The following is a 27,944-nucleotide window of genomic DNA, read 5'->3' as shown; positions in this document are numbered from 1 at the left end:
CCTGAGTATGGTTTTAAGTATTTGAAATTCATTGCTTCATTTAGCCCTGCAATTCTACTATGTTAGTTCTATTATTCCCACCTTTCCAATGAAAATATTAAAGTCCAAGGTGCTTAGACTACATTGAACAATATTTGGCTACCTTTCAGGCATTCCAATCATGTTAAATTGTACTCCTGAGAAGTTTTGCAGCAGAGTTTCTGCTCCAGCCCTGGTTTCCTGTAGGCCTGGACTAAAGGCAAGGGTAACAACAGCCCCTGAGTTGGAAAAGCCAACTCGCACTGATGGTGGAGAATAGGATCACGCCCAAGCTAGGAGCACAGCAACAGATCCTGCCCTGAGTTATCACTGTCCTTGGTGCCTGACAGCAGTCATGCAATTCATGATTGACTCTTCTTGATCAAGATACCACCCAGAGGGGGGAAATACAAACAAGAATTCAATATATATCCTACAAAACTAAGAAGAGTGAAGGAAGGGATGAGGAGAGGAAGGATGGATAAGAAAGTTAAAAGCGGTGACATTGATCAAGATGTAGTGTATGCATAAATTCCGTTAGATTGCAACTCCTTTGTACAACTACTTAAAGAGAGTAATTCTTTTAATTAAAAAAAAAGAAGCTGGGTGCTGTTGGCTCACACCTATAATCCTAGCTACTCAGGAGGCTGAGAACTGAGGATCATGATTCAAAACCAGCCTGGGCAGAAGACCCTCATCTCCAATTAATCACAGAAAAAGCCAGAAATGGTGCTGTGGCTCGAAGTGGTAGCCTTGAGTTAGAAAAAGAAAATACCAGCAGGCTCTGTTCACTGACCATCTGAATAAAACAGTTGGTCACTGCTGGTGGAGTAGACACTTAGAGAAGAAAGCCATGTATAAAAGACCCAGAGCTTAAAGTTGATGAAAGAATCTGAATGTACCTCCTCAGAAAGCCACTGTGAATATATCTGCTTTCATCAAGAGAAAGCTGCCTAACACCAGAGCTCTAACTTCTAAGATTAGAAGCCTGCCTAGCCTGATGCTGTCAATGCATTCCTGAAAAGGTATATGCAAATCAGGTGCATGCTAATGAGACCACATTCCCCCAGACTTTCATTTTCATCTGGGTTGCTTTGTCTTCACTTCTGATTGATGTTCAGTGGACAGTGGTTCCAACAATGCAACCTTAAGCTTTTCTGGCCTTTCCCCCAGGCTTTCAGCCAAGTGCTTAATCATGTGTAAACAAACCTTTACATGCACCAGAGACCTCCTGATTAAAAACAGCTCTAGGGTGAAACTCTTTGTAAAGTATCTTCTGTGTAAAGAGAAAACTGCCCCAACTGATATTTGGAAGCTGGGAAGTTCATATACCATGTTTTCTTAAAGTGAGAATTCTTTTTTTTTTTTTTTTCAAATCTCTCTGACCAGTAAGTTCATTCTGACAGAAATCTCTGGCCTCTTGCAGAACAAACCTAAGGATCTGTTCTGTGACTGGGGAAGAGGTTGTTAACCTTAGTTATCCACAACTGTTTGCATTCTAGATTCTAGAATGTTTTTCTGGAGAGATATTCCCATAGTTTCCATGCAAAACCCAAACTAGTGCTTGTTCCAAAAATAAGTGGCAAATTTATTCTAGAGGTGCTCTGTGAGCGAGAAGCCCAGGAGATATTTTCCTTACCTGTGGCCACCACAAGTCCTGGGGCTGTCTCCTTGCTGGAGATTCGTCCTGAGGAATATGGATTTTCAGAGAGCTGCAAGTGCAGGTGTAAGGAACAGAAAGGCTATAACGATAAAGAAGAAAATTGTTTCACTCAAGGGAACTCCTGAATCTGCCATCCTCTTGCCCTACTAGAAATAGAACTTCACGGCGCTCAGCTTACAGAAACAGTAAGATTTGGGACGATGAGCTTTAGACTCAGTTTTGAGGCATAGGTCAAGTCCACTTGACATAGCTAGTATTACACATTCTGAGTTGTCCTGAACATCAGTCCATGGTCCTTTCCTTCCTAATATCATCTGTAGTCATATTCCTTGTCCTCATGGATGGATTTAAGAAGCTGCCCAGGCCTTTTTTTTCCCCCAACAGAATAAGAACACTCTACCACCACCACCATGTCAGCCCTTGACCATCACGGAAAGAAGTGAAGAAGGAAAGCACAGTGAAATAACCTAGGCCCTCTACTCCCCACTTGCTTCTTCAACTGATTTGTCTCTCTGTGTATACACACACACACACACACACACACACACACACAGTTTTATTTCTATATATATATATATGTGTGTGTGTGTGTATATATATATATATACACATACACAGAATACATATATATATGTATTTTGTTCCTGTTTATAGTTTTGCTTGAATCTCACCTGAAATATTTTAAGATATTACTGAAATTCTTCAGTCTATGATCTTTATGTAAGGACTTAAGTATCCTGATTGTGCATTTTAAAAAGAGCTTGGAGGGGGCTGGGAAGTTGGCTCAGTGGTAGAGTGGTTGCCTTGCATGCATGAGACCCTGGGTTGCATTCCTCAGCACCACATAAGCAGAAAAAAAGCAGGAAATGGTGCTGTGGCTCAAGTGGTTGAGCACTAACCTTGAGCTGAAGAGCTGAGGGGCAGCACCCAGGCCCAGAGTTCACACACACACATACACACACACAAAATTAAAATAGCTTGGGGATTCATCAATACATATTCTATGCAATTAATAAAAATAATGATAGAAATGAGAAAATAGGAGACTAAGTTAAGAAAATAAGATAAAGTCATGGGTAAGGTTTAAGGGAGGAAAAACCAACTCTTCATGCTATAATCTTGATACTACAAGCTGTTTCTAGCATTAGGCTCCCCTTTGTCTCTGATCTTCCTAATACCCAAAGGATATTTTAAAGGAGAAAAATTAACAAAACAAAATATTGGAGTTAGTTTAATATGCAAAATGGTAAGGGCTCCATCTGTCCCAGTCTGTATCCTTCGCTTTAGTACTGAAGAGTTCTACCACTAGAGTGAGGTCTCTAATCTTTTCTGCCTTTAGTCTATTTTTCAGATTGGGTCTTGTGGTTTTTATCCAGGCAGGGCTATCCTTAAAGTATTATCCATTCACTGATCTATCACTTCTGTCTTGCTGATAGTATCTCACTAATATTTTTGCCTAGGCTGGCTTTGAACTTTAATCTTCTCATCTCTAGCTGAAAAGCAGCTGGGATTACAGGTACACACCACCAGGCCAAATTTTGCTTGAGATTTTATTTCTTCTATATCTTACTATGAGTTAGAGCTCACTGGATATTCTTAGTTGAATTGCGCAGGCATTTATTGAGTACATGTAAATGCTGTACAGTTCAAATGAGTTATATGTGTGGGACAATCTGAACCCATAGACCAGTATTCTAGCAATTGTAGAAAATTGCTTTGTAGTAGCAGCCCAACTCCCAAGACCTCTTGTGAGTCTTGGGCTGGTGCTGAGAAAACCCTTGAGGTACCATGCTTGGGGGAGCAGCCTGCCCTGTGAACTGAGTCTGCATGGGGCTTGGAGACTGACCAGCAGGCAGTGCACTGGGTTTCCTCTCAGGTCCACATCTGGAGCTTGCAGTAGGCGCCAATCCCTGCCTTTGTTGTAAGTGATGTATGTCTTCACCTGGTCATCCACCTTCTTGTTTGCCAGGAATATACCTTTGATACCTGCTACCTAGGAAAAAAGGTGAAAGTTGAAGAACCACATTGGGTCAAAATACCTGTAGTCTTAACGGAGTCCTGAAAGAATTCCTAGCATCTTTCACAGGTTGTTTGGAATATATGAGATAGAAAGAGGAACACGATGAATCATGTTGTATATCCTGTAGCCTCTGAATGACGTTTGGTTTCATCTTCAGAGCCTCTACCACCTCCCTACCTACCCCATCTCTATCTTCCTCATGTTCTTTCCCCCACTTTTCCTGAGTGTACTTTTTGCCATTTGATTTTATCTTTAATTCACTATTAACATTCACTCTGACCCCAGCTGAAGATGCTGCCCTTCCAGAGACATGTACCCTTATTTAAGAGAGTCTTGCGCGTATTCTTAATGGTGGGAGACCAGAAATCCCAATTAGTAACCTAGTAGATTTTGGGGGGCAGATGACCTGGCATCTATTTCTGTCCATGTTACTGGCTTATTGTGGATTGGCTCATAGGCCACAGTCACCTTAAAATTGGTGGTTTTTCCTCTTTTCCTTCATTAGCTGGCAAAGGGTCTATGAGATAATGCAGAGCAGCTTTGCCAGAGCTCCTAATGAATTGGGATCTGAATGTCCTTGATATTTAGAAGGCAACAGAGAATCTCCACAAGTAGAGTAAGCTGGAGGATTAAAGATCTATCACCTAATACGTTTCAAAGCTAAGTACAGATGTGACTCACTTTCATTTCTTTTATGCTTCATAATGGACAAGAACATTATTTAGGATGATAAAGTCCTATATCAAACAAAGATTCCTTGTAACTTTACAAGGACATTCCAGCATATACTAAAGCCAAAAGTCCATTCAGATAATCTAAACACATATAAACAATAGGCAGACCCACCTACTTGTTGGATGAAACCGAGATATATCAAGTTTTAAAATCCCACTTTTCATCTGTCCATGGGTCATAGTTAGCTGAATACTAGAGGAAGCAAAGGAAAAACTTCCATGGAAGGAACTAATATGATTTTGTTGTTCTTGTTTTTTCTTTTGTAAACTTTTTGGTGGTGGTGGTGGTGGTGGTGGTGTGGTAGTGGTAGTGGTCATGAGGCTTGAAATCTGGGCCTGAATGTTGTCCCTCAGCTCTTCAGCTCAATGATCATTCTACCACTTGTGCCACAGTGCCACCTCTGGTTTTCTGGTGGTTGACTGGAGATGAGAGTCTCACAGAGTCTCATGGACTTTCTTACTTGGGCTGGCTTGGAACCATGATCATCAGATCTCATCTTCCTTAGTAGCTAGGATTACAAGAGTGAACCACCAGCACCTGGCTATGTTTTTGTTTTCCCTACATGACCTAATTTAGTCGATGTATTAAGTCTTCTGTTGGATTTTTTTCCCCTCAGTAACTTCACTGCCCTTCAAGGAAAACGCCAACCCAAATAAAATGAACAAACAAACAAACAAAAAACACAAAGCAAATGGAAAGGGAATGTCAGGAAGAGAAAAGAGTTATCAGGGAAGGACAACATCACCTGGGGAGTTTGACAAAGAACCAAGGATATAATTGATTAGCCAGCCTCCCACCTTGAACTGAGGGTAAGGACAGAGAGCAGGACGGGGGCAGGGCCTCTGTACTGGAGTTCTGCCTGTTCCTAGCCTCAGCCTCCACCCTGACAGTTTTCTGTCAGTGTCTTTCAAGGACACTGGGATTTCACATGCAAATGTGGAGGCCAAGAGATCCTCCTGGACCCCCGCCCCCCCCCTCCACCAGATAGCCTTGGACTTTAAAATGAGCTAAAAGGCATTAATTAAATTGATCATTTCTTCATGGCAAGAAGAAACCTGTGTTTTTTCTAGAAGATTCTGCCAAAAGGTTCTGCTCTTGGCTGTAGAGTGGGTACTTTTTCTGTTGGACTACCATAAAATTCCTTCTCCTAATTCAGTTGTTCCCTCTCCCTACCTCCCCTAAGCTCTATAACCACATATACACAGGTCAGACTCCCAGGGCCCTGATCCACAGCTCCTCTGAAATCACTGCCTTCTCGACCCTGTTTCCCACCTGGATGCATCCCATCACTGAAAGGTCACCACCCGGGCATTTCATGTGCAGCCCACAGAAAATAGGGCCAACTCAGGAGACTGAGGACTGAAAAGTAAATTAGGGAGGAGCAATTTCCATGGAACCCAGGTTCCCGCGATGTTGTCACTCCATAAAGTCACAGGTATCACTTTGTCTTTTGAAAGGAACCAAACACTTTCTATCCATCTGTACTTGGATAGTTCAAAGCCCTTACCTGATGACTGAATTATCTCTTGTCTCCACATCTTATATAAGCAAATGGGCTAAGCTGGTAGGGCACTCAGCTTTTGGTATCTCACACCAATTTTTTGACTGGAACCCAAGTTAGAAATATGTTCTTGTTACAATCAAGGAGTTATAACCATATATTCATTATACATACGTACATATGTACATAAACATATTTGCCTAAAAGGTATTGTGGAGCCCTACTCAGCCTTACTCAAGCAAAACAAGTACTTGTCTTCATCGGAAGAGGTACTATAAAGGTGCTTTCTCCACTGCTGTCTGAAAGGAGACATGTGATAGCGGCTAATGGTCTCGGAAGATGTCCAAAGGAGAGGGTACAAGGTGTCAAGGCTCCATGGCCCACTTTCCCCCTGGGAAAAAGTAGATAAATAATAGCAGACCCTTGGCAAAGCACTGTGTCCAGGTGGCACGGTCATCTGCCAGTCAGGCCCCTGAGACCTCAGGCGAAAGAATTCAGGGTTCTGCTGAGAAAAGCAATTACCATGATCTGCCTTAGGCTGTCCCCAGAGTCCGTCTCATGGTGAGGGTCTGATGAAGGTCAGCTAAGGGAAAAATGCCCTATGGAGCTCACCAGCAGCTGTTCATTTGGCCCAAGAGAGGTCGCCAAAGGTCACAATTAAGCACAGGAAAAGGCAAGGAAGTGTGAGTAATATGAGCAGAGATCAGAACACTGAGTTTGGATAGAGAGTTTCATTATATCTATCTGTGTATAACTTCTTAGGGGATAAGTATATTCACTGAGTAGAGAAATAAAAATTAAACCCTAAAGAGTGTTAGGTCCTATTCAGAATAGCCAAATATGGGCATGCACGTGTACACATGCACGCGCGTGTGCGCGCGCACACACACACACACACACACACACACACCTGATATTACTAAGTGCTGATGTGGATTTGAAATGACCACAACTGCCACTTCACAAACAGTTATATAGCTTTTTAGAAATGTGCAATTCATTTGACTCACCCAGCAACTCTGAGGTATTTACCACGAGCAAAAATCAAAAACAAAAAAATATAACCAACACAAAAAAACTATGATGATATAAATGCTTATAGAACTGGCATTCATAACCACCCAAAACTGAGAGCATCCTGATTATTCTTCAACTGGGGATAGCTCACTAGAGCACCTCCACACAATGCAATACTACTCCACATATCCATAGACACACTTGACAACTAGATGACTCTCAGATGCATTCTCCTAGGTGAAAGACACCAGACTTCACACAAAGGTAACCCACTATGTCATTCCACTGATTGCTACTCCAAAAAAGGCAAAAGCACAGACAAGGAGAAGATGGCTGACTGTCAATGACATCCCGGATTGACTAGAAAAGTGAATATTCTGGGGAATAGAACTCTCTGCCTTGACTTCAGTGGCAGTTACACAACTATATATACTTGTAAAAACTCATAGAACCACAGACAAAAAGGGTAAGTTTTACTGCTTGTAAATTATGTATATTTCAAAAAAATTATAGATTAAAAAGGGTATTTGAAACATCTGAAATTATAGGCAGATAGAGACCCTATCAAATACAGCCTCACAATTTATTAACCATAACATCTGAGCATCTCTGTAATTTCTTCAGATGTGATGGGAATTAGATATGCCACACAGAAATACTATAAGAAACAAATAAGAAAAAGTATGTAAACTATTTACATCTATGCATCCCAATATGTAGGACAGCCACTGACAACATATGATTCCTTAAAATGTAGTTAATGATACCAAGGGACTGATTTTCAATTTTATTTAAAATTTGAGTCAATATAAATGTAAACTTAAGACATGGTATTCAATTTGGTTATTGGTAAACTTTTAACACATAATTTTAACTAAATTATTATTATTATTATTTTATGAAAAGTAACTGTTGATCAATATAAATGTAAACTTAACACATGGTATTCAGTTTGGTTATTGGTAAACTTTTAACACATAGTTTTAACTAAATTATTATTATTACTATTTTATGAAAAGTAACTGTTGATCAATATAAATGTAAACTTAACACATGGTATTCAATTTGGTTATTGGTAAACTTTTAGCACATAGTTTTACTAAATTATTATTATTTTATGAAAAGTAACTGTTGACCAAGTATTTCAGGTTAGAAATTAGCATATGAATTAAGTTTTATGAGAAACATAAAATATATTCAGAATCCTGGATATTCAGTATAAAAAAATACCAAATTAAAGTTTTCTCATATTAAACCTATACTAAATGAAAATATTTATTTAAGTAAAATATATTATTAAATATTATGTATTATTAACATCATCTGCTTTTTTGCTATTTAAAATATGCACAATAAATATTTAAAAGTATGCATGTAGCTCATTCAGTATATTACTGTATTTGCCAGTGCTTGTGTAAGGCTTAAGGGTGAAGCTGTTTTGATCATAAGGAATTTTAAGCGGAATACTTTATACCAAAGGAAAGTGCTGTGCAAAATTCCTGCATCAGGTCAGAGATGTTTCTAGAGCATAACTGAATATCTGATTCTTGATTTGTGTGTCACGTGGAAATGAAATAGAGTTTATTGGTGGGAATGTGGGAAATGATCATCGTAAGCCCACAGAAGGGATGTCTTCATTGTTAACCCCAGCCTTGTTCAGTGCTAGACTTCTGCCACCATTCGGGAGAGCTTAATTAACATTTGCCTTTCAAATGTTATTTCCTTCCCTAATTATCTAATCATGTTCATGAGAATATTCCATTTTCAAGTATAGATTAAGAAATGAGTCAACAGGAGAATTGCTCTATTGAAGATGCTACTGTAAGATTTAAAAACAGAAATTGTGGGCTTGGGAGTATTCAGTAGAGTTGATCTGCTTCAGTCTCCAAGGACTATCAATGTCTCACTGTTACCTTTTCATCAAAATTCATGCTTTCATGGATCTTCTCCATTGTCAAGAAGCTTGAGAGGTCTACTGTGCAAGGTAAGGTGATTCACCACCACCTTAAGGAGATCAAGGTCAACCTGATCTACCTGATACCTGACATTTAACTAAAGGCATCTCTGACCTTTGGGATTGTAATACCCTGTAAAATTATAATGTTACAAAGTAATCTCTAACATACTGGTATTATTAATTGGTTGTATGTACTCATGGGAAGAAAAAGTTAGAATAAAGGCCAGCACTTCCCTAGTATCTCTATGATCTCCATACCCACTACTCCACAAATCCACTCAAGAATGTATGAACCTAGAGCTCCACCCACCTGAAGCTGGCTCTCCTCTCCTCATCTGCAGCTATCCATCATGTGAACCAACTGACTTCTAAGTCTCCTCTGATTTCTTGTTTTAGTTTACCTTTCCTTTTGTGACCCCAAAAGGAAATAAAAGATGTACCTCTAATATGATTTAGACTGTGATGTCTACCCTAACAAGATCACTTCCATGTGTCCTGTAGACCGTGAGCCTTACACACCAGTCAATCCTCACACACCTGACAGAATACTCTCTGGAAAGTGGTGTTCATTTAGCTGAATTAGATGTGAGACTCCACAGCTTTTTCCAGCTGTATCACACAAGGGTGTTTGAAATCCAGGAGAAAAAAAATGCAGGCTCTTTGTTAACTGGACATATGGTACACAATCCCAGTTTGCATAAGAATCTACAGAAAGAAGGTTGAATCCTAATGACCCCTGGAGACCAATTAAATTGAGCTTTATCTCTTAGCCACAGAATGTATCTCCAGGTGCAAAACAACATCCCTGTTAAAAATCTTCAATATGGTCATGGTCCAGATACTGTCTTTTTTTCCATTTACTCACCTGTGACTTAAATGCCTTCTAAAATTTAAAATCTAACTAACCTACCACACGTTCATTTCTGTCCTAGACAAGCATCAATGCAAAACAAATAGACAAGTGAGATCACTTGCTCCAAAATCTACACCATCCATGGTTTAGTTCATGCTTAACATTTGGTCTGGCTCCCCCTTCCTCCATTCTCCCCAGGATAACAGATCAATCACATTGATGTAAAGAATTGAACACATACAGCTTATACTGATTTGCCCAATTTTAGAATCCACTTGAACAAATCACATATTCTGTACCTCAATTCTCAGTTGTTACAGAAATGATCCTCTACAGGAAAATATTTGATTTACCATCTCTGCCTGCTACCAAATGGATGAATCTAACTCAAAAGATTAACGATTCCACTTCCTCTTACACAACTTCTAGAACAATAAAATTTTGGTTGACTTCCATTTGTCTCATTCTTTCTCTTTGACTCAATTGGTTCTAGCCTTGGGCAGGGACTTGGTCTACTGACCCTCTCAAACATTGGTTGTAAGATGCCTGAAGATAAGAATCAGCCATCTCTGCTGACATGGAGCCTAAATACAAAGTATGGACATGAGCAACGCTAGTGAAGCTAAAAGAAAAACAGGCTTACAGAGCTGGTTTTGAAAAAGTTGCCCCAACCTGATGCATCTTGCTTCTCTGTAAAAGCAATGACACCATGCTATTTTTCTCCCAGCAATATTGAAGACTAACTTCAGCAGGGAGACAAAAAAATTACGTGTATCTGTGCACATTCTTCATAGTGATTCATGCTCTGCTTCAGATCACAGTGGCTTGAGGTTTTAAATGGCCAAGGAGGTTCAGCTTCCCTTTCTTAGCAGAATATCACAGTAGCAAACTTGCCCACAGTGTCAAGGAAGTCAGAGACATGGGGGCTTCTTGTTACTTGACTATAAAATCATCTGCAGCCACGTCTGCCATCTGCTGTTTGGATCTGACCATAGGGGCATCAATAAATATCTCATCTCTATCACCTGACTTGTGCAAGCAGGAACTCGTAATGGCCTCAGTCTTAGGAACATTCACCTAAACACTCCCCCAGGATGTGAGTCATTTTTAGTAATAAAAGTATATTTCTTTTTCCTGGTGTAGTTACAGGCATGAGAATGTAAGTGTACTGAAGTTATTTGTCTCTACCCATTTTCACAACAAAAGAAATCTAGGACATTTCCCCAAGTGGGACCTTGTCATTAAAGGGAATCACGTTAACACTTGTCAGTTATGTCCTAGGAAATGAGGGTATTCCTGCTGCTTTTGTAGAAGTAGAATGACATCCATTCCTCTTCTTCTAAAACACATGTACTTCCATTTATACCATGCCTTTGGGTTACCACACCTCTACCTAATAGCACAACTATAATACAAACTATTTCTGCCACTCTCAATAACTGAGTAGCCAACGTTATACCACTGTATGGAGGCTAGAGCTTAGCAAAGCACTATTCTGGGGAGATCATTGTCAAAAGCACTTACCTTGCTATTTTAAAAGCTTCTTTTCATTCTGCCCAAAGGAACATCCTCAAGTGAACAACAGCTCAGGGAGCCCATCTTAGGCCCCACCTGGAATAAACAACTCAAGCATACAACCTATGTGGATTTGACCACCAGCCACTGCTTGATACTAGACAATAAGACACTCCATCTTTATCTCCATGTGGTCAGCCAGGGCCCATCACTGTTCCTAGTCCCGCCTATCCAAGTGTGCTCTCCCTCTCTCTGTCTGTCTGTCTGTCTGTCTGTCTGTCTGTCTGTCTGTCTGTATCTCTCTCTCTCTCTCTCTCTCTCTCACACACACACACACACATACACACACACATACTACACACACTCACAGAATCACAGAAGCATAACAATGCACCACTTCCTCAAGGTCACTGAAGCTAGTTCATTTCTAGTTTCTATGTGAAATCTCTTAAATTGTAAGAGAGATTACTCTTTAACTGATGATTGCATTTTATGAAACAGAACAATATATGTGGCCTGCTCATATTGGAGCCCAGTCTTTACCCTGCATAGCTGTTGGCATCTGATGACACTTTCATGCTTAGCAGTGACAAACTGCATTAATAAATAAGATTTTCAAATAATTTAAGCACATAGCTAATACTATTTCTACCTGGAGTCCATAAGAAAAAGCACAGTTTAAAAAAGATGCCTAAGTTATGGATTAGACTACGCACCTTCATTTCTGGCATGTAATCATGCTATATATACAAGATCATCTCTGTTGAGGCAGAGACCACACAGATGTTTTATCTCCCACCTCATAATAATCTCACAAAGAATCTCAATTTTCCTGGAATTGAGTGACAGTGAATATATATCTCTTGACCCAAAACAAAGTTCTTCTTCTTTTTGAAAATGTAAAAGATTTTATTGAGCAAATGGTGCTGATGCACCAGGACCGCACCTGGAGTTGGGATCCCAGGAAAAAACCCCTAGTGACAGCCCATATTGGCTTTTCAAGCATTTGGGGCTAGGGCAGGGAAAGGGGGAGGCTGGGTGTTGGTTTTAGCCAATGATAGTTACAAGGAATTTGCACTTTAAATTTCCCACCAAGGTTTTGCTGGTGGGAAGCAGGGGAATAGAACAAAGGGTGGTGATGGTTCCTCTGGGTTAGGGTGAGCATTGCTCAGAAAAGAGCAGAATCAGACATTAGAGTTACAGGGTTACAATTACAGTTACTAGCTAACATAGCTAGTTACCAGGGAAATCTTATCCAAGCACACTTACATTTATATCTTAAAATTGTTCATTATCCATTTTACACAATCCAAATTAGATATTACATTCCATCTTTACTTCCTCTACCATATCATTTTCCCCTTTTGTTTTGTCAGGGGTCAAATCTTTGTCCCCTGAGTATCCTTAGCTAAGGGTATATACTGGGAACACAGGATCATGAGTTTTACACTGGAGCTAATGTACATAGAGTCAGGATTGGTGCGCTGATGTGAAAGTATTCATTATGTCTATCTGTATGGTGGGGTGGGCCCATTTCAACTTAGACACTGGTTTAGTTCATAGAGCAGCCCCCGCTTTTAGGTCAACTACTGGTGGGAGTAGGAATTGCAGGATCCACAGCATGGGGGAGGCCAGCCCTGATAGTTGGAGATAACAATCTCAGAGAACTAAGCATTGAGGTAGTCTTAGAAGCATGCAAAACCCTCTTGGCTAAAAAGCTAGGTCGTCTCATTGGCAGAAGTAATCCTCTAAAATGGCCAGGGACTAGACTTCCTTTTCATGGAACAAGGTTTATGCATGGCCTTAGGAAAGGCCTGCTGCTTTTATACAAACCCATGTGATATAATTAGAGATCCTTTAGTCAAAGTAAGAGAGGACCTGTGTGCAGTGAGGACAACTGGCAATAATCCTCAAATTGGTATCAAAGCTTCTTTGATTGGAAACCATAGATAAGGACTCTTATCTCAACCTTAGCCATGGGTAAGGACTCTTTCCCTGACCTTAGCAGGGCCTCTAATAATAATTTTAATAGCCCAGACAGTGGGACCATGCCTGGTAAACACACCGATTAAATATGTTTTTTAAAAAAGTGGGGCTGTGGCTCAAGTGGCAGAGCACCAGCCATGAAGGTAAAAGCTCAGGGACTGCACTCAGGCCCTGAGTTCATGCTCTAGGACTGGTACCAAATAAATAAATAAACAAACAAATAAATAAATAAATATGTAAAGGACCTTGTACACTAAAATGCAGAACTAAATATATCCAAGACCATATTAGTTCTCTAAAACCCAAGACAAATTTCTTAATGGCACAGCTGAGATAGGCATCCAAAACTCCAAAACTTGTGTTTAGACTATTAAGACTCATGACAAGTAAAAGACATCAACCCAGTAAAAGGCCAACTTTGGCTCCATACCTCATATAATTCGATAATAATGTTTCCCAGTAGACCTCGGCTGCTCTTAATGTTCTCCATAGCCAGGGTGAAGTAGATACCACGTGTGTCCGAGATGTAGAGGTTGTAGGTGTCGTTCTGATTCCATTCTTGCACTGCTGCAAATACTTGATTTTCATCAGTGCTGATGATGTGCATGTCCTGTATAAGAAAAGGTCCTGTAAGGCAGCAGATCACCGTATCGCTCTTCTCGTTGGGTCCTGAAGAAGTACTATGACTTATTAATCAGTTGAGGACAGCTTGAGTTTTAGGCAAATATTAAACCATTCTATGTTAGATGAAGGCTATAAATTATGAGCTCCATAGTTTCTGCTCCTTGCTAAGTAACAGGAAAATAGGTATAAGGAACTTTTGGAGGGGATCATTTTCCATGGCTTCAAGGATTCATCCACTTTGTTTTATTTTTATATGTAAAATGTGTTAGGGCTAACAGAGACATACAACTTTGCAAAAGGAAGCTCACGCATGCAAAGGAAGCAAGACCTATAGTCAACTGATTTGCATTTATAGTTTTAAATTTTGTGGTGTCGTGGGTTGTGTTTTTCTTTGTAATCTTCGGCATCAAGAAGGGTGACATGGAGCAACAGCCAATGAGTCTGGCTTGAAATCTCCAAATCTGCTTCACAGCTGCACCATCAAGAGCTGTTCTATACAGAGGAATACTGGCAAGTAGTTTAGAAGTAAAAGGTAATGAAGGGCCCAGTACTAGTAAGATGAAATTACCTTTGAAACTCATTCATGTAGAGTAAGTGATATTCAATATGGAATTTAGTGTGCTGTATCCCACTATAAACACCTAACATAACCACTGCAGAGGCCAGCTGTATGACTGTAGAATATGTTTGTTTCCGTAGATTTCAATTTTCCCTCCTCAATAGGGAAAATATTGGGTCATCAATAAAATGCTTAGTATTTGGGCACATTTCTAGATGTATTTTTTGCAATTAATAGTCAATAGTAAGATTATTTCCATTTCATACAGGCACGCAGTGCTCCACCAAATTGCTTCAGATTATATAGCTGACAAATGGAAGAATTCAATTTTGAACATCTGTTTGAAGCTAAACTAATGATTAGCTTCTAACAAGTTGGATACATAGTTTCTAGATCAGAGATTTCATACTGATGGCCAGGGAATACTGACTGCAAATGTTATTTTGCCTTATCCTATATTGAATATGTAATCTGTGGACTTGCACATGGAGTCTTAGGCCCCTAGCTCTCCATCCACGTATGTTGTTATGATCAACCACTTGAATGTTGACATTAACTTCGTGGTCTCTGAATTCATTTCAGTTAAGAATCCTGGCCTGGATCACTTCTAAAATCACATTGAGTAGTTTCACAGTTCAAAATTATTTTTAAAAGCCAGTTTGCTTTTGCTTTGGTGGCCAGGAACTGTATAAAGATCTTCACAATTTAAACCTTTTATCTAGGGAGCCTAGTCTATAAAGTTTCCAAAAGCACTCTATATTTTTACAAAAAAATGAATGAATATAGTTTTATATTAGACAACTGGGAGGTAGGGGAAGTAAGCAAACAAATTCTAGATCCTTTATTGGGGATTCTTTGACAAATGGCCTCTGGCCTTGAACTCTCTAGGTCACCTTGACTAAGAACTTACTTGCTCATTTGTGCTTACACATCTTGTAGAATTACAAGCTCCTGCTGGGCTGTTTGAAAATGGAAAGAAGTCTTACTCTTTAAAACCATGTGATGAAATCGTGTTGGGTTGGTGTGGAATGAATGCCCAAGAACCCAGTAGGAGGGGAAATAGCAGCTGCAGGAACTACAGATTAAATTCACTTACCCTGTTAAAAATGCAATAGAAACTCCTGACTTTTCCCAGATGTTTTGGTCATAAAAATGAATGAGCTAAGTTATTTTAGACTAAACTAATGTAAAAGAAGTAGGAATAAACAACTTAAAACACCAGGGCACGGTCAGGATTAGATATAGCCAGGTTTGCTATGAATGCATATTAGGTAAATGCTGACTTGGGGCTATGCCAGCTGGTGAACAGGTATCAAGGCTCTTGGGAGAGAGCCTTGGTACCTCATGTGTCTGGCATTCTGAGATGTCTGCCTACGAAGTTCTCGATTGTTCAAAGTCATTCAACTAACAAATGGCGATGCTATGATTTAAGCACAAGGCCTTCTTAACCAAAAAAAGAACTTTTCAACCTAATATTGATATAGCATAGGTGTGCAACAAAATGACCTAGAAAATGTGGCCAGTTTCTTTTTTTTCTGCTCATTCTGAAGAGCAGAAAAAAGTAGGTTTCCCATGCTGGCCTTCAACTTCTGGTTAGGCTCAAGTGATTCTCCCATCTCTCCACCTGCCAACGATCTGGGATTACAGAAGTGTACCACCAGGATTCCCCAAATCCCAATAGGCTACAAACTCCATACCACTTGTTGAGATCATGAATTAGTTGTCTGGCATAGAGCTGTAGTGCTATCTGAACAAGTCCACCATATGAGTCTGATATAACTTGAGCCCAGGGAATCCCTTTTGAAAAAATTCTCAACTACATGAGTTGTCTCCAAATGGGTTTCTTAGTTGAATAGGGGTCATCAGAATACTGTCTTCAAAATCAAATAAAAATGTATTAATTAAAATTTGTCTAAAAGGATTCTGAACAATAATGAAGTTTTCTATTCTTTGTCTAGAATCCAGATAGATACCTCAAACTCTAAAGGATGTGTCACTTTCTTGCTTGCTGGTTCTGAGAACACGCAGTAAGAAATTTGGTAATATAGGTTGGGAACTTAGTATAACTTAGAATTTGAACAGCATCAGACATAACTACTTTCATGTTTTGATATGGAAAACAGTGATGGGTACTATTCTTCCTCCTAGCAATGATTTGGGAAAATTAGAATTGCTTTCTGAAAACAAAAACCCATGACCCTTTAGGTAAACAATGATGGCAGTGCTTCCCTGTTCTTACTCATCTGGGCATGCTGTAATTTTACTCATTATGGAATCATTATTTGCCATGTGTCAGTATTAAGTATTTTCCATGTGTCAGTATTTGCCATGTATCAGTATTTGCCATGAGACTGAGAGAAGAAGAAAGGTAACAGCTAACCCTAAGAAGATTCCCTCCTGATGGGAATGACATTACATTCCAATGTGACCCCTCTCAAACCTGACTACATGCCACACTAGGGGCACTGAACCAGGTGACTAGAATGACAAGGCTACCAGATGAGAGAGGGTAGGATATTTGAAGAAATAAATCATAGAACTCATTCCATGTGGAAAGTAGTTTCCCTTCCAGGAAAGGAGTACAGGGGGAGGGGGCAGAGGGGAGCTCCATCAACAGGGGCTCTGTGCAGCCCACTGGACCTTCACTCCTAAAGGAGTACAAGGCATGCATAAAGTTTCAAGTGGAAGAAAGAATGATGAGAGCTGATGAATGTAGATCAGAGGTTGGGAGATTATCAGGTTCCCTGTGTGATCATATTCATTGTGAGATCAATGTGAAGATCAGGTGAAGAAAGGCAATGGTTAACTAGATCTGTCCTTTATATTTTTCAATTCTGCAAAAATACAATAAATTCTTGTCTGCATTCTGCCTCCTTCCTCCCTTCATTTTCCTATACCACTTCCCTTGGTCCCCAACCTACATACCCATGTACATACCTATTTTCTGGTACGTATTTTTGGGGGGCTTTGACTTAGTCTTTTAAAGAATTATACTATTTATGCTCTTCATAGTCTATTACACTTCTCTATGTTTGGCTTACTTCACTTAATATAATTTTTTCCAAGTCTTTCCATTTCCTTATGAATAATACAGTATCATTTTTCATAAGTGTGTAGAATCCCATTATTCCATATATATAAATACATACATAAATATATATACACAGATACATACATATATATCACATTTTTGATCCATTTATCAATTGAGAAGCATCTATCTGGGATGATCCCGTATCTTGGCTATGGTAAATAATGCTGTGATGAACATGGTTGTGCTTGTAGCTTTAGTTTTGTTTGTAATCTATTGTAGAGAAGCCCAGGAGTGGAATTTCTTGGTCATGGTAGCTCCATGTTTAGTTTTTTTGAGGAACCTCAATACTGCTTTCCAGAGCAGTTGAACAAACTTACATTCCTACTAGGTGTAATAGAATTCCATTTGGCAACATCCATGCCAGCATTTGTTATTAGTTTTGTTGATATTGGCCATTCTAACTGGAGTGGTACTTCAATGTTGTTACAGCATAAGGCTAAAACAACCTGGGCTTAGAATGTCAGGTAATCAGGTAGCATGATGAAACAATTGAACATGACATTATTTTCTTTGGGGTCAAATGATTCTCAGAAGAGCTGTTATGGTGAAGCTGTACCTCCTTGCACTGTTTGATTAAGCTCCCAATGTTTGCATATGCTTGAGGTGGGGTGTGGGCAGAGTCCAGGAACTGAAGAAAGAAGAAAAGTCCTCCTTAATTTTGATCAAGCAAATTACCAGGCATTTGTCCAGATAGGGTGAATAGGACAACAGTTTTCCAAATCACTTATGAGCTAAACAAGCAGTGAGAATCTGGCCTTATTATAGGTAAACAAGGCAGACATCTGAGATTTATCAAGCCATCTAGGGGAGGTGGCTCACAGCAGTAAGCCATCTCCCAAACACAAAACTGTGAGAGAATTTCTTAGGATTGGCTGTTTTCCAGGAGCATAGGGCTTAGGCAAAGCTCAAAACCATCCATTCTAATCTGAATCCTCTACAGAAAAAAACAAACAAAAAAAGCAAAAATATAACACAATTTTTTTTCTAGCAGAAGTGATTATTAAAATAGCAAGTTAAGAATATACTCAGGAACTTAAAAAGACAAAAGAGAGCACATCAGTCTCTGAGTGGTAAAGCAATGCCTTAGGCAATCTAGAGTTCAAAGTTGTCAGAAACAGAATCCCATCATAAACAGAGCTCTTCATGTTAGGAAGATAAGGGCACTGGCATTATTTTTTGTAGAAAAAATAGTTCTTTAGATTTTCTGATCATTTCACACCAGACCCAAAGTGATCCATTCAATGCATCTTCATAACTTGGTCAAACAGTATTATTGTCATCTCACAGTTGAGAAGCCCTGATTTCCTAGATAAGCAAAATGGCAGAAGTGAAAGAAAGCTTGAGTTTCTGTTCATATGTCAATTACCTTTTTCCTAGGTTGCCACTACTCCCTGTCACATGCCACCAGGCACTCCACTGGTACATGAGTTTCATAGCTAAAAACAAAGAGGGACCACCCAGTGCCAAGGGAATAAGTTATGGAGGATTGGGCACAAGTCCGCTTACTCTCTGCAAATTGTTCCAATTTGCATGCTCTAAGCAGATAGGCTGGGAACACGTACTCAGTGAGATGGGGGTCTTTTTATGCTTGTTATTTTAACCAAGACCCCTAACATCAGTCACAGGTCTTTATGGAACAACAACAACTTGCTTAAAAGCCATTTCCATTTTTAAACAATGGAAAGAACCAATCCATCACCACTCCCTCCTTGTTAACCTCAGTTACCAAAGAGATCAATAACTGTCCAGCTATTTTCACAGTTTGTCCTATTAGTGAGATGCTACACCGAATGGGATTGCTTGGCTGGGGTGATTCGCCCCACAGTAAGCTGCCATGAGGCTGCTAATCATTAATGGAATGCTGTATGGTGGCAATCAATTCAGGACCTAATTTGTCCCTACCTGCAGACATACTGCTTAGGGAAGTGAATTGTTTGTTTTCCCAAGAAGGTTTAAATTAAAAAGAATAATAAAATATATATGTGGAGCCTCACATCGGGAAGACTGGAAAGTTCCTCAATCTCCTTTCTTGGGCCATTTTTTGGAGTTTTTCAGGTTACTGTAGTAGCAATTTCCTTTTGGAAAAATGCAACTATGAATTTTCCTTTTCTAATCCTCTCCAGTAGAGAAAAACAGTTTAAATTGTTTGGGTGTAGGCTATCTCAAGGAGAGGGTACATCCTACAACCACAATTCTATGCAATAGTGCCATTAAAACCAGTCATAAAGAAGTTGCAGTAAGAGAAGGAAACAGTTTTGATGGCCTCTGAGCTTATTTAAATAACCCATGTTAGAGGCTTCCTTGTCAGCCTTTCAAAATGCCTTGCTTGTTAAATGAACCATGCTCTTTCTTAAAACAGGGCCCATGTACATACAGCCAGCCATCTGTATCCATGGATTCACAAATTTAACTTACTATGGATCCAAACTGAAGTTAAATTTGCATTTGTATCAACTATAGATTTCTCTTCTTGTCACTAACCTCTAAACAATATACCACAAAATCTGTTTATGCCATTTATAGCATATATATTATGTGAGGTAGTATAGAATGACATTGTCCCATTCGTAAGGAAATAGAAAGACTTGGAAAATATTATTTTATGTGAAGTAAGCCAGACCCAAAGAAACATAGGCTGCATGGTTTCCATTATTTGTAATAACTAGAATATGCCTATAAGTAGTTAATCCAATGGATAGTAAAGGACAAATAATTATGCTTGGACATGATTAAACAGTGTTCTAAGCATTTGCACACTGAGAACAAAGGAGACAATTCGTAGGAGAGGATCACATTGGCTCAATAGATATGTGTATATGACCATATAAAATGAGCTTATTGAAATGAACTCCAATAATTAGAAACAAGAGGTTTTTATTATTGTATTGTTTGAAATTATGTATTTTTTCTTCCTCTTTTCTCCTTTATTTTATCCCTGTGGTAACTGTTTTTGATTTCTGTACACTTTGACTTGTATGTAAGTTTATCTGATTTGGGGAAGGGAAGGGGCATCACAGAAACAGTGGGACAAAGGGTGAACCAATTCAACAATAATACTCACTAGATACTATTCCAGAAATGAACTTTACAACTTGGTGGGAAGGGGAATCGGTTGGGAGAAAGTGGGAGAAAATGAAGGAGAGGGTAATACTGTTCAAAAGAAATGTACTCATTATCTTACTTAGGTAACTGTAACCCCTCTGTACATAACCTTCACAATAAAATTTAAATTAAAAAAATGATTTAAAGTACCACAAAGGAAGTGCACAGGCGATATAGAAATACTGCACCATGATAATGAAGGAATTAAGCATTTGTGAATTTTATATTTGTGGGTGGGAGATCCTGAAACCAATCCTCACAGATAACAAGGACAATAATATTTTCTATCAACTTCTCCTTATCCATATTTGATCATTTAACTCTTTGTCTTTCTTGTATTGCTTTGTATGTGACTTTCCCTAGGATTCTGTCCTTTCTATCCACATTTAGTTAGCTGCTGCTTTTAAGATGGACTTTGAACTTCTACAATACCTTTCTGAACCTAAAGTTGCTTTTGTCATGACTCTTTTCTCTATTGGATTATAAACTTTAGGAAGAGATGATCATTTGTGTCTTACTACTCTAGTTAGAGAGTATGTTTGGTTTGGTGCCTGGCCCTGAGTAATTACTTAAATGGAAGAAAGAATAGTTAAATGCATGCAAAAAAAGAAAGGAAAAATGGTGAATAATATAGCAATGAATTTGGATGTGTAGGTGCCTTTATCGCATCCTGACTTGCAATCTTTGGCTAAATGCCCAAGAGCAATATTGTTCTGTTATAGAGTGCTTCTATCTTCAGGTTTTCTTGAGGAATCTCCATACTGCCTTCCATAGTGGCTACACTAATTTACATTCCTACCAAATGTATCTTTTTCCCAGCATCCTTGCCAGAATTTATTGTGGCTTATATGTTTAATGATGGTTATTTTAAATGGAGGAAGATGGTCTCTCAAGGTTCTTTGATTTGCATTTCTTTATGGCCAGAGATGGTGGCCATTTCTTCATGTATTTATTGGCCATTTTTTTCTTTTCAGAAGTATCTATTCATATCCTTTGCCCATTATTAATCAGACTATTGATTAAGCCTTTGTTAGATGTATACCTGGAAAGATCTCCTGTACTATCGACTGTCTTTTTACCTTAGTAACAGTATCCTTTGTTGTGAAGAAACTTTTTGATACAAATCCCTTTTTAAACTTCACTCTCCTATTTGTTGAGTCCCTGGAATTCCTGAGTAGCCATGAATTTCCTGCCTATGTCAATCAGGTGCAAAGTTTCCCCTATTCTTTCCTGTCTTATGTTCACAGTTCCAGGTCTGCATTTGAGGTCATCGATTCATATTGAATTGATATTAGTACACTACTCACCATAGCCGAGTTATGGAAATAACCCAGACACCCTACAACTGATGAATGGATCAAGAAAATGTGGTATATGTACAGTATAATTTTCTGGTTCTTCCCCCAGAAAGAATAATATTTTTTCATTGGCAAGAAAATGGATGGACCTGGAAAAATTATGTTGAGTCAAGTAAATCAGGCTCAGAGAGTCAAATGATGAATATATTCTCTCATATATGGAAGTTTGATCTGAAATTGAAACACATAGGAATATTTGCATATATACATAATCAAATCAAAGGTTTATGTGGGGGTGGATATCCATGGTGTAATCCCTTTGAACAATGAACAGACAGTTTAACAAAATGAATACCAGGATCCTGAAACGTGTCTGATGGAGGAGGGGATTGAGGAGAGAGGGGTGGATGAGGAGAGAGAGGAGTGCTGGGAAAATATAATCTTAACACTCAATGTACAAATGTAAAAATGGAACTAGAGAACTTGAGGGGTTAGGTATGTTTGGGATAGATGGGAAGAGAGTACTGGAAGGGATAAACTGATCAAGAGGCATGGTACACACGCATTGACATGGTGACCCCTTTGTACAACAAATGATTTTTGTTAATAAGGAACAAATGAATGAATACATGTGTTCATAACTAGCCAAACAAGTAAATTTTAAGGAATATAAAAGTATCTACCTTCTCTTTGCCTAATCCTCAACTCTGTACTCCCTTAGCTTTTCACGAGGTTTCCTGGTGCCAGATCATTGGCCAACCTCTTTGCCACATTAGAGTTGGTGGGTCTCCAACTGGACACTGAGCTCCTGATTAATTAATGCAATTACACCCTGTCCCTACTCACACTGAAGCTGTAAGACTCATCTCCCCCAGGAAGTCAATGCTCACAACAAATGGCGTTCACAGAGTAAGTTTTATGATTTTCCAATAGAGGAGCTAAATGTCATCATTGATATTAACATTCCGGTAAATTAACTCCTTTTAATTACTCACCGTGGTAGAGGGGAGTGGAAACACAGACAATGCACTTACAGTCTAGTCTTAAAATGTAAAGAGAAGCAAGAAAACCATCAGACTCATCTACGCTATGTGCTTAGCTATGTGCCGCAGCTGTGCGTGCTTCTGCCTGAGCTTGACCTTCATATTGCAGGTAAGGCCTTTGCAGAAGGGAGGTGCCTCAGAAGAGACTGGTATCAAAGCCAGCACTGGATTTGGACCACTCACAGGAAATCAAAGTTCATGCCTGGAAGACTGCTGAGAGGAGAATGTAAAACCCAGGTTCAGCAACATCAGCAATGGTCAATCCACTTAGGAGTAAGTCAGATTCAATGCCAGCAGCTTAGGCTTCTTACAACCAGGGTTCCAGGGCTGCCCACAGTCTCTCAAGGCAGCTCGCAAACCCAGGCTTTGTCTAGCAGGAGTCAGTACGGCAGGGGGTGCATGCAGTACCTTTGGCAAGGAGTACTTGGGCAGCTTTATCTGAGCAAAGGCCTCTCTTCGATAGGACACGTAGTAGCTGGCTCTTCCACCTGTTGTTACCTAGATCGAAGGGAAATATAAAGATCAGAAGGGGCTCTCAGATCATGGAACAAATTGGGAAGTACTGTCCATTCCATCACCAGCTGCAACAGGCTCCTAATTGTCTTTTCGAGAATATCCTTTGCTGACTTTGAGTCTCCAGTCCCCTGACACCCTGTGTTGCTCTCATGTCATGTTGATCAAACAGTAAGTTAATGATTATAACCGTCTCTCCCCGTGGCTCTTTTCTTGGTGAGAGCTGGGACTGATTCTGCATTAGGTCACCATGCTTTGTGTCAGGTGCATACCTGATAAGTATTTCCAACTGAAAGCAATCTATTGACCAGGACTGTTCTCCTGATCTATTTGTTCTGTCTTTTTATTTTAAACATTTTTTGTTAATCTATTGCAACCATGCCATAATTGTCAAAGGTATTTTTGTTTGGATCTGCCTAATCATTACTGTTCAAAACTCTTATTATTTTGAAATGTAATTTCACTTGTGATTTGAATATACTTCAGTATCAGCAGGAACATATTGATTCATTCCAGGGACGCATTGCTTAAGGGCATATGTTTGGAGGGAAAAAAAACCCAAAAAACAAAAACCTCCAGGTTTGAAATTCGGAAACACTGGGTTTCAATCTCGTAGTTAAGGCCATTAGGAACGAGCCCTTTCACTTCATTTGGAAAAAGGATGGAATCTTAGATGAGTTGGAAACCACTCCAAGAAATGATCCTTTGGCCTTGGCACACTGAAAAGTCCTGCCAACATGGCACAGCGCTGCAGATGTCTGCTCTCAGCCCAATTATCCTAACTCGGGGGAAATTAATATTCACAGGAGAAGAAAACACAGCCTGTTCTGCAAAAGAGAAAAAAAAAGCAAGACAACAATAGCAGCCAGGCTGCTGTGTTGAGGAGGCAATTACCAAGAGGAACATGCTCCATTCTCACTGAGGCCCCAAGCACAGGCTGTGGAGACTGGCCAGTCTGCTCACTCCCATCCAAACCTGGCACCCATCCACAGCAACTGTTGGGAGCAGAAAGGTGCAGCATTGGCCCGTCCCTCAGAGAGATGGCCCACCCATGGCTCCACCCACTCCACATAGCAGAGATGGGGAAGGGGCAGGGGAAACTCAAGGAGCAGGGACTGCAAGCTGTTCCTTTGAGAAGATGTCACAATCAGCACAAAGGCAGGATCCTGCAGAAGATCTGGCTAGAAACGAAGAAGAGAGGTGTCGTTTGTTTTGTTTTGTTTTGTTTGTTCTTTTAGTGATGTTTCACCAAGTCGGTCCCTGATCTCTGTTTTCTAATTAGAATTAGTCTTGTAGTGCAGGACTTTTATTTTTGCATGGCTAAGACACCCGCTATGAACTTAGGTTGTTTGTATTGGCTTCGAAGTGAGTATTGACATATTAAGATCAATTGGTGAGTGAGAAGATTTTTCTTCTTTTTAAAATAAGCCTCTTCAGCATTGAATGAAAATGCAGTCCTACTTTCCCTCCCCATAAATGAGGGAGGCGGTAACAAGTTGAAGAAGAAATGTACTACCTTACTTATTTAACTGTAACTCCTCTGTCCATCACCTTGACAATAAAATTTAAAAATATATAAAAAATGCAGTCCTTAGATCAGGACACAACAACCATCATATTTCTCATGATCCTTTTTTTTATCAGTTTGTTTTATATGGTTTTATTTTTAACTCTAAAGTCAACACATGAAAAAATATACAAAGAAACATGTAAACATTCCTACCAAACCACAAGCAAAGATTGATATTTTTAAATTTTAGAATGCATCAGAATCACCTGGAAATCTCATTAAAAACTTAGACAGCTATGCCTTAGCTATGACTGAATGGTGCTGGGCAGAGCTGTAAGAATTTGCTGTTAACTTTCCAGGTGAAGCTGATAGAGCTGATCTGCAGAGCACAGGTTTAATAGTCATTGACATGAACCTGTATGTTCTTCTTCTGTCCTGGAGCCCCCTCCTGCCCAAATGTAACCCATTTCCTGATTTCTGTATTAACAATGATGTTAAACTTTTTTATTCTGGTGAAATGCAATAAGCACAACAACTAAACCTTATCCATTTCTAAATGTACAATTCATCATACTTAGTACATTAATAATGTTGCCAATCCTCTCCTCTATTTTACTCTAAAACATTTTTATCACTCACAGAAGACTCAGTGCCTATGATAAAGTTTTTAAGCCCTTTGAATACATCTTCTGGTCATTTGTCATATGCTTAAAATCCAGTTGTCTACAGAACACACTCAGCATCACCAATCATACCCTAGGAGAACTCAGTCAGTATCTAGGGAAGGCACACCCCCTTCCTGAATGCTAGACAGAGCTCATCAATTAGTATCTCTTTCCCAGCAAATTCTAGCTACCTCGAAAGGAAACAAGATGGCAGTCCCACCCTCTTGTCAGCATCTCCTGTCAGCACTGGCCTCTTGTCAGTACCATAAGCAGGGCTGCCTTCATTACAGTTTCTAGTCACCAGGGTCTGAAGGAGAACAGCGTGGTCCCCTTGCTAAGGTCAACTGCTCCACAGCCTTGCAACTCAGCTCAGCCATACCTATTATATATCTGCACATTCACAGGCTCTCTCTTTCACAAACCTCATACAAATTAGGAGGACTGGTGCTTGAGTAATAAGCATGGAAATTATGCTTCCTGGGAGAAAGGAGTGGGAAAGGTAGGGGAGGGAAGGGATGGTAGGAGAAAAACAAAGGAGGGTGTAACAATGTTCAACAAGAAATGTACTCATTACCTTACTCATGTAATTGTAAGCCCTCTGTATAGCATCTTTACAATAAAATAAAATTAAAAGAAAAAGAAATTATGCTTCATAGTACCATGGAATGATTTAAAAAACATGAATGGGTCAATGAACACCAGACAACCAGAGCTTCTCCAACTACATCTGTTATTACAGAATCTTGCAGATAATATCAAAATAGCTCCTTCTATTCTTCCTTTGTTCAGACCATATTCCTTTCTGTACCTGCCAAAACTCAACTCATGCTTTAAACCTCAGTACAAATCTAATGTCCATGAAAGGGTTTTCGGGGAAATGGAGCTGTAGTTCAAAGTGGTAGATTGCTAACCTTGAACACAAAAGCTCAGGGATATCTCTCAAGCCCTAAGTTCAAGACCCATGACTGACAAAAAGAAAAGAAGAGGTGGGGGGTTGGATACCACCATTTCATTGCAATTGGTCCCATCAATCAACATGTGAATTTTGTTCTTTCCATTTCTATGGCACATTCAACATTTACTTTGTGGAATAAGTATTTCTACAAATTGTTCTTCCCTGTCTTATTACAACTTTGTAATATTGTTCCTAGACAACATTATTGCTATTGTTTGTTTAGGTTTCGTCCAAAATGTATGTTAAAATTTAATCCCTAATTTCATAAATATTAAGAGGCAGCACTTTTGAGGAAGTGATTGGGCAATGCAGGCCTTTCCCTAGTGAAGGAATCCGTGTTTTATAAAAGGACTAGAAGGAACTCCTAGATTCTTTTTTGCCCTCTCCACTCTTGATTTAGGGCACAGAGTGAAGGTGTCATCGGGCAGGGAGCTCCCAGAGACTGAACCTGCCTGGCTCTCATCCTGGATTTCCCAGTCTCTATGGGAACTGTGAGAAATAATTTTTTCACTGTTTACAAAGTACTCACTCTAAAATGTTTTGATACAGAAGCAGAAACACTCTGAACCAGAAGTTGGTACTAAGAAGTAAGGGATTGCTCTAACAGATACCAAAATATGTGGAAGTAGCTTGGAAGTGGAGTAATGGATAGAAGCTGGAATCATTTTAAGTGAATGCTACAAAAAAAGCCTGCATTGTCATTTGTGGAGTGTTCCAGAGTGACTCAGCAGATGACTCAAGAAGAAAACTACATTCCCCTTAGAGATTATTTAAAATGCTTCTGATCACAATGATGGTATAAATACAGATGGTGAAGGCCATGCTAATTGGGTTTTAGATGAAGATGAGGAGCAGCATGTAGAAAACTATAGGAAAGGCCATTTTTACTATCAACCAGAAAAATAACTTGGCTGAACTCTCTGCATATTCTAATACATTGTGGAAGGCAACAATTATAAGCCAAGAGCTAGAATATTTGGTGGGAGAAATGGAGACATTCAGGTGCAGCAATCTTCAAGGTCCCATTGCTATAAAGACACCAATATGTAACTTTTGCCTAGAACACTTGCTGACAGTGAAACAAAAAAATCACATGGTACAGTGTAAGTACATTAAAAACAACAGCAAGAAAGATAACAACCACTTGTGTTGGTCGGTATCTTGGGGTTCCTTTCGCTTAGCATCATCTTATATGGTCATATGTACATAGCTTTTTTTTTTTTTTTAATTTTATTTTATTTTATTTGTGAACAAACTGTACAGAGGGGTTACAATTGCATGGGCAGGATAATGCGTACATTTCTTACCAAGCATTG

General features: G+C 39.3%; 1 protein-coding gene across 1 annotated transcript in view; it reads right to left on the bottom strand.

The window, feature by feature from the left end:
* Window positions 1-27,944, bottom strand: part of Sorcs3 (sortilin-related VPS10 domain containing receptor 3) — a 576,321-nt gene that overhangs the window by 92,182 nt on the left and 456,195 nt on the right. Inside the window, exons 9-12 of the mRNA XM_013017600.1 lie at window positions 23,394-23,483; window positions 13,696-13,875; window positions 3,528-3,674; window positions 1,658-1,760 (exon numbers count right to left, since the gene is read on the bottom strand). Of these exons, the coding sequence (XP_012873054.1) occupies window positions 1,658-1,760; window positions 3,528-3,674; window positions 13,696-13,875; window positions 23,394-23,483 (520 nt within the window). The remainder of the gene's footprint in view (window positions 1-1,657; window positions 1,761-3,527; window positions 3,675-13,695; window positions 13,876-23,393; window positions 23,484-27,944) is intronic.

This window comes from Dipodomys ordii, unplaced genomic scaffold (assembly GCF_000151885.1).
Source record: "Dipodomys ordii isolate 6190 unplaced genomic scaffold, Dord_2.0 Scaffold36, whole genome shotgun sequence".
Taxonomy (NCBI): Eukaryota; Metazoa; Chordata; class Mammalia; order Rodentia; family Heteromyidae; genus Dipodomys; species Dipodomys ordii.
This window is presented reverse-complemented; position numbering and strand designations above follow the sequence as displayed.